Source organism: Rhinolophus sinicus, chromosome 16, assembly GCF_057876585.1.
Source record: "Rhinolophus sinicus isolate RSI-liver-muscle chromosome 16, RSI-T2T, whole genome shotgun sequence".
In the NCBI taxonomy this organism is placed as follows: domain Eukaryota; kingdom Metazoa; phylum Chordata; class Mammalia; order Chiroptera; family Rhinolophidae; genus Rhinolophus; species Rhinolophus sinicus.
The window spans coordinates 18,979,662-18,987,790 of record NC_142516.1 but is presented as its reverse complement, the minus strand read 5'-3'; the positions used below and the strand labels follow the sequence as shown (position 1 = coordinate 18,987,790).

The 8,129-nt window shown below is 40.1% G+C and overlaps 1 protein-coding gene across 1 annotated transcript; it reads right to left on the bottom strand.

The window, feature by feature from the left end:
- Positions 1 to 4,563: 4,563 nt before the first annotated feature.
- On the bottom strand, positions 4,564 to 7,512 carry LOC148754971 (salivary lipocalin-like). Its single transcript, XM_088792958.1, has 6 exons — positions 7,386 to 7,512; positions 6,919 to 7,055; positions 6,108 to 6,181; positions 5,234 to 5,344; positions 4,774 to 4,875; positions 4,564 to 4,595 (listed from the first exon to the last, which is right to left on the bottom strand). The coding sequence occupies exons 1-6, from the start codon at positions 7,479 to 7,481 to the stop codon at positions 4,564 to 4,566; spliced, it is 552 nt and encodes a 183-aa protein (XP_088649084.1). The 5' UTR covers positions 7,482 to 7,512.
- Between the last annotated feature and the right edge of the window lie 617 nt (positions 7,513 to 8,129).

Below are 8,129 nucleotides of genomic sequence, written 5' to 3'. Positions count from 1 at the left end.
GCCCCCTGAGGGGGTCGATTTGACAATCTTGTTTATTTGGGGGACAATGCAGCAGAAATAAGTGTGGTGAATTCCAGTCAGGAAAGCCATGGTATAGGAAGGGGACCGGTAAACGTTTCCTCTAAAGGGTCAGATAGAAAATAGTTTAGGTCATGCAGGCCAAGAGGTAAAATCAGATATTACGCCAGTGGCAATATAATCATAGAGAAAACGTGTTTCCACATTTTTGGATGAAATTCAAGTAGAATATTGAGTGTAATTTTTTGGAAATACAGGTCTCTTAGTGAGTAGAATGGAATTCTTTTTTGGAATAACGTTTTTGGAATTTTGCTTCCTTGGGGTTGAAAATGTGTGTCCTAATATCACATTAATTGCAAATGTTCTTGACTCACAGGCAATACAAAAATAGGCAGCAGGTGGATTTCGCCTCTGGGCCACACTTTGCCTACCTCTGATATTGAAACTATGGTTTCAATTTTCAGTTTTCAGGGATTCTGGCTGAAGTTGTAAGGAGAGGAGAAAATAAAATGGGAACCATACATGTTGGAAGAGAGACATTGACATTATTTGTAGATATTATGATCACATACTTATTACACCAACAAAATCTATAGTGTTAGACGAATGTCATTATCACTAATAAAAAAGATTTCATTAAGGGGGCGAGAGAGATCCACTTACACACAAATCATAACATTTCTCTATACAAGCAAAAACTCATGCTAATAGCTAACGGTTAAGAAAAACTGTGACAGTATAAAGGAATTAACCAAGAGCACACAAGAAGACAACCAAGGAGAGAATTTTAAAACATCTAAGCAAGGACAAGGAAAATGATTGGAATAAATTGACGGACACGGGACTCACCTGGTTTTGGCCCAGTGAGCCCTGTGTCAGACTTCTGACCTCAAAGACTGTATAGTATAATAAGCCTGTGCTGCTAGGCCATTAAGTTTGTGGTGGTTGTTCCAGCACAAAATGGAAATTAATTCAGGACCCATTTCTCCTGACCAGCTTGATGCCATGAATAGAGCTTCTTCACTGTATTTCTGATGCACAAACAGAGTTTCATTGTATATATTGTTAACTCTTGAAAGGAAGTGTGGCGTATGTGGTCTGCTGAGTATCCTCAATCACACTTGCCTGCATTTAGAATATTATTCTGTGGTCGCTCTTGCAACAGATTTATTTTCCTTCCTTTAACCAACACAATTGATTTTTAGACCCTAAGAATTTATGGATGGACAGTGTGAGGTGATAGCATAGTGATTAGGAACTAATTAAAAAACAACTTAGGTTTTAAATGTCATGATGGAAAGTCCCCAATGGGACTTGGCTGTGAGTGGGTCACTCCAGTCCACGAACAAAGTGGACCAACAAGGAGTACATACCACCCGTTGATGGGTCGTTCCACCATAACTTTCATTTGATCCCTGATTTTATGAGACCATCCAGAAAATTAAAACTTAATGCTTTTCTCTCTGTGTGTCTTTTAGGTGAAATGATAACTGACCCAGGTTGAAATCACCAAGATGGTAAAATGAGAGGTGCTAGCCCTCCTGTTCCCCCAGAAACTCCCATTTTAACAAACATGATAGAGGAGAATATCTTTATGAGAGTCTGGAAGTACAACTGAGGGGTTCCAGCATGAAGGTAGAGGAAAATAACCCAAGACATGGTGCACTGAAGACGGTAGAACAAGTTCCCTTTACCGGTGTCACCCCTGCCCCACGGTGGCACAGCATTGGCATCTCTGGGAACTGATAAGACAGCAGAATCTCATGCCCCACCCCAGACACGCTAAATCAGAGCCTGCGCTTTAATAAGATTCCCAGATGATTTGTATGCACATTACTAGGAGCAGAGTATTATCATACATGTAGGAACCGTAAATAATATGTTCCATGTTCTATATGTTACTTACAATTTATATAAATGGTGTCATATGGCACATAAGATGAAACAACTATTTTTTTATTAAACAGTTGACTTTTGAGATCTATTATGTTAATGGATATCTAGTAACTTTCACTTCAATTCTTGAAGAAAATTCACATTTATGCTGCTGATAATGAAATCTGTTATGAAATCAATGTGGTAGTGACATTGATTTAGTGCAATCAGGTTCAAATGGTGACGGGTAGAGAGTCGTAATGCCCTCCACTTTTAAAAAATGCACCCATTAAATGTAATGGCTTTGTGAGATGTCAGAGAGATAGTGGATGGGGGGGAGAGTTGACACAGTGTGAGGGATATAAATGATAAATGTCTAACTATTACGTTGTTTTGTGCACCTGAAACTAATAAAAAGAAAAAATGCACCCATTTGTTTCCTGGAAGCATTATGGCAACTGGGGGAATGCTCTTTCCAAAGAAAAGCAATGACTGTTCATACTTTTAAGACTAAATATTACATGCCCAGAATAAAATAATAAGTTTTTAAAGTTCAGATGTGTCAATACCAATGAGAACACTAATGGTAAATTAGACTAGCAAGGATACTATTGCAATAACAGGGCAGCTATTAGAATAAGAACGGCCATTCACCTCAACTTGGAATGAGATTCATATTCTTTAGATCTTTAGGAAAATTAGCAGCAAACATCCCTAGGCTTTGATCTTTATATGATATAATTTGCTCCAATTTTCAGAGGCCATTTAACAGACCTAGATCTTCATAACAAGAGCAATGACTGGCTTTATCACAATTTTTAGTAGCCAAGGCTAGTAAAAAGAATATGGGATATGGTGGAGATTTACTAGGTAAGGTGATGGAGGGAACCTAAAGTATGTGTTCAATTTACTGGAGGAAGGCTGGTGTTGGTCATCACGGATTCAGCTATCCCAGTCTGGAGCTGGTAAGTCTCATTGCATGCTAGGAAAACACTTGGTGAAATTCTTGCTTCCTGAACCTTACGGAAGAGACCATGTGCTGACACAGACTATAGAGCTAGGAGATTAAAAAGAAAACACTCAGGGTGTTGGAATATTACTATTGTGTCCTTGACTTTTTTCTAGCTTTCAGCCAAATTTACACCTGGGATGTACACAGGCCAGAACTAGCCAGGCAAGTTTTATATTTTCTCTTGTCAGGTCACTAAGAAATAGGCAAATCAAAGGACAAGCAGCCCTCACAGTGACAGAGAATTACTGCAGGGGAGGAGAATCCTGAACCTCAGGGATGTTTCTGAGAACCTAGAGGATTTTGGGTACGAGGCCAAGAAAGTCCCCTCATTCGCATTTTGTTGACACCACCTCTCTCACATACACAGGGCAGCACAAAGGACTTCAAGGATAATCATTTATTGACCAAGTAGAGAAAGTTCTTGTCTTATTCATGGCAGAGTTCTCCTGGGTATGGCACAGAGATTCAGGAATTTAGAGGAAAGCCTTGATTCTTGGTGCATTGATGAGTCTTCTTAGACAATTAGAGAAGATATGAAGATGCAGAGATAATGCTTTCGTGTGAGATAGTGATGGCCATCAGGTCACAAAGTTGTCACAAGATGATGTGGGGACCATGGAAGGGATGATCCTGGAGCCCACGTAGGGAACCCCTTACTCTGCACTGAAGAAACAGATAAGTAAAAGAAGGCAAAAACTCATAAGGACTTCCTGGATTGAATTGAGGACAAAGAGAATTCTATTTTGGAGAAAAATGATGAAGTCATAGTCACCAACCGATATTCTAAACTATGTTACTTGCCAGAGTGGAGGAAAGAAGGGCATTCGGTCAATAACTTTTTTGTTTCTTTTGCTGATGTGATCTTAACCTTCCATCAACCAAGTCTATGAAAAACAGAGGAATCAATAAAGGATCCAAGGCTGTTTCTGCCATCCTCAGAATGGGATGTTCTGAAGAATTTTTGGTACATTGAGGAAGAATAGCAAAAGCCCTGGCTGCTTTTTATTGAATACTTGCTTAATGCAAGCCATTGTTTCTAAGACCCTCCCATACACTATCTGAATGAAGCCCCACAACACATCTTAGGTAGAAAACAGATGAGGAAACTCAGAGTCCGTTTTCCAGGTTCAAAGACATCTGGAGGATCAGAAAGCTCTATTTGAAAATCAGAAGTTAAAGTTCTGCACTAACTAAAGCAAGACATATTTACCAAAAATAGGAGGGTGAAATGGCCTCTGGACGTGAAAGACAGACACAAACAGAAATGTATTTGAGATTCATACTGACACATATTTACTCTTTTACCGTTTTACAATTTAACCCTTAATGGTTTGTAGCACATTAACAATTACTGAGCTTTTTTTCACCAGCATTATATCCACATAGTAGTCCACACAGTGTAAGGTAGACATCATTGTTTTCCTTTAATTGCTTAGATCATTGCACTAGCTCATGGAAGAGTGAGTCCTGAACCCAGGGTGTACAACCCTGGTACACCCTGGGTTGGGTGTACAACTCCAAATTTCAAGCCCTACCCACAGCCTTCCTTACTAAATTATTGTTATGTTAATCACTGCACATAAATTCGTAATGCTTTTGGAAGGGAGTAATCCATGGGCCACCCCATTTATCAAATGGTACCAACCTGGAGGACTGGGCTAGTTGTTCCCTCGGATGTGGAGACAGCGATCTGCAGAGGCAAAGCAGAGCACATTCATCACCTACCCCAGGTGATTTCCCAGACAGAAACCTGATGATTTGCTAGTTTAGGACAAAGGGGAATAACAGGAGGTATTACCTATTCTTGGGTTTCTTGCTTTAGTAACATGAGAATTTAGGAAGAGAAAACCAAAGAGAGCGAAACTCACCGACTTTGGTCAGATCAAGAATGTTTTCCTTAGGAACTCCATATTCTTGGCAAATTTCTCCAAACCATGTTTTTATTTCGTGACCCAAATCTGGTTCTCGGCCTGTGGGAAGATTGAGTGTAAGTGTTGTGTCTCATGTATTGGTCATTGAGGGTCATGGCTGTGGGGTGGGTCTCTAGATGGATGGAAAAATGGATGACACTGATTGGTGCTTAGGCAGAAGACTTGGGGATGGGATGTAACCTGTCTTGAATTTCACATCTTTAGGATAGCCTTCTGCATGATGAGTGATTTCATCATCATCCCACCACCGAGGCTGAGGGACTACCCAAGGTGACCATCTCTCTTGAGAGGAGGAGAGACACCCCAGGATAAGAATGGGAGGATCGCTTTATTTTCAGGTTTCCTTCCTTCCCCTGCCTCCCAACCCGAACGTAGTGTCAGCATGAAATTACTGTACCAAACAACTCCATCACTTGGGTTTTTTTCCCATTGTTGACATTCACGGTGTGACAAATGACATATTCATCATAGACGGCTTCAATTATGTGAAATGTATTGTATCCATCATCTGTGAAGGAAACAGAACAACCCTGAGAATATCTTTGGGCCATGGAAAGCAAGTGGAACTTTTATCTATTCTCTCCCACAAAACAAATTCAAGTGCATATCGTAGAAAGGTTAAGGAGTGATATTTAAGGCCTTCCATTTGCATTTCCCTTGGTTTCGTGTGGTGACTTCTAAGGGTGAATTGACTACTAGTTGAATTTCTACCACAAGTAATTGACCACTAGTGATAAAAAAAACCTTCAGCCACAGCAGCAACTTACCCTCTATCTTCCTCCCTGAAACTCACCTACCTCCTTCAGCCATCTTTGCCAACTATCTGTCTCTGTCTTGTCTCTAAGCCCCACGGGCGTTTTATACCCAGCACTCTAATCAAGCAGTGGTATGGCAATGACTACCAGACACCATCACAAAACGGGCAGAGAATGAGCAGCTATCCTGACAATTTACATTTTTTCCTTTTTTTTTGCTAATTTTCTTTTGTTACAGAAAGTACATGTGACCTAATTGCCATCTTTATCTGATGGTATCGTGCCAGGCATTGGCTTTCACACACAATGTTCTCCCAAATTTGGGATATTGGCAATTAGATGCCCAATTATATTAACTAAAGAAGCACTGATCAGGAATTGATCAAGATCTTGCAGATACTGGAGTTTAGAAAATTCCTTGCAGTTGGAAGTAGAATTTAGAGAGACTATATATATATATATATATATATATATATATATATATATATATATATATATATATATATATATATTTACATATAACTCTGTATACACCGTTCTGTGCTGTGGCTTCTCCAACAACAGAGAATTCAGTACATTGTCCATTTTCCCTGTGAAACAAAATGAGCTGTTGCCTGAGGTATATTGATGGGGCTGGCTACCTCACTCTACCTGTCACTTGATTGTCTGATTCCACTTAAGTACGGAACATTTTTGGTACAAATTTGATAGAGCTTTTATTTACGTTATTTTGCTTTATTTGACACTCTAAGAATTAGTCAACTACTGTTTACTCTACTTCCCACTATCAATATAACTGCAGCTACTTGTCTGTATAATTAGCTGAGTGCTCCCATGTGCTGGCCTCTCAGATGTGTGCTTTACAGACAGACATTACTTCACTCGGTCCTCACAAAAAACAGTGAGAGAATATTACTGTCGTCTGCTTTTACCCAAGGGAATATTGGGGTGGAAAAGGATCAGTTTTCTAGGTCACGCAACTAGTAAGTGATAAGGTTCGAGAGACAGGCTGTTGATCCCAATCCTGTGTTCCTAAATCAGGTTATATTGCCAGACTACTTATGATTCTCATAATTCTCTCCCACTTACCTCCTCCACTCCCATTGAATTTACTCCTGTCACCAATTTTTATCTGTGAATCTCAAAAACACTTTTGTTCTTCAAGTCCTGGATTAGTGTCTCTGATTTTGGATACAAGTCCACATGTATATATACGTGTGTGTGTGTGTGTGTGTCTGTGTGTGTCTGTGTGTGTCTGTGCATAAAGATCCAAGATCACACTCAGGCTTCTAGTTTTTTCTTTTCCATGTAAAAAATGAATACTTACTTTATTTGATTTTTAAATAACATAGTAGAGCTGTCCACGGCTTGGAGATATTCCACAAACAGCCTGAAGTTACCATTTTCTTCTATTTTTTCCATCTTATCTGAGGCCAAGAGGATGGAATACCAATTTCCTGAAATCTGCAATAAAATGATTGAGTTGGAAAAGAGTCAACATATGGACCCTTGTCTCCTTCAACTTGGCCCGCTGGCCAGAAATCACAATGGTGATGGAAAGATCGAATTAGAACTCGGGTCATTTGACACCACATGTGAGGTTCTACTGTCCCCCAGTGAAAATGGAGCCCCCCAAATGTTGTCATCTTTTCACATGGTACAATTGCTCTTAGTCCAAGGTCACAAACCACCTCCTTTGCCTACTATACCAAAAATCGCCTGCCCCCCAGTAGGGCCACCTTGCTACAAAATCCTCCAAACCACCGCCCAAAGTCACACATCACTGTGCTCCACCTTTGAAAGATCGAAGTTGCTTGTCACAACCTCATGGTGTCCTTCCTCATGTGCCGAGACTAGAGTCAGCCCCAGACACAGTAACAGCATCTTCATCTTGACAGGTGACAGTAGTGACTCAGCTACAGTCCCTTAGAGTGAGTCTTTCCCTGAAGGTGGCTCCACTACCCAGCTCTTCTGACTTTATATTCATTCTGAGTCCAGTTATTTGTCCATGGGATGACAGCTTTCTCCTCCCACTCTGTGAAATGCCCTGTCATTCACTGGTGTGAGGCCACGATTGTTCCTGCCTTTTTGATGTGTCTCAATCTCATCTCTTTCAGCTCTACTTATGACCTTGAATTTCTCAGAACCATACTCAGGAAAAATTGTGGATATCATAAAGGGCTGCCTTTGGAAACAGATTGAACTGTTGATCTGTCTGGGCATCAGAAGCCAATTATGTGTGGCAGGAATGGAGTAGAACTGAAAAAATGGAAGTGACAGGTACCTCTGTTCCAGTATTTATATGTTATATGGAATTACATGGTTACCCCATGGTAACTAGTCTCAGAAACCAAAGATGACAGTACCTATCACAAAGCATTCAAATAGAGCTGAATAATGTAGGATTGAATAGAATAATGTCTTAAAGGTATGGTATGTGATTTTGAGCACATTTTAATTCCTTTCCCTTGTCATCTGAATTCAACTACTGCAGCCTTTCTTTTACCCACAATGAACAAATGTATTCCTATCACTATG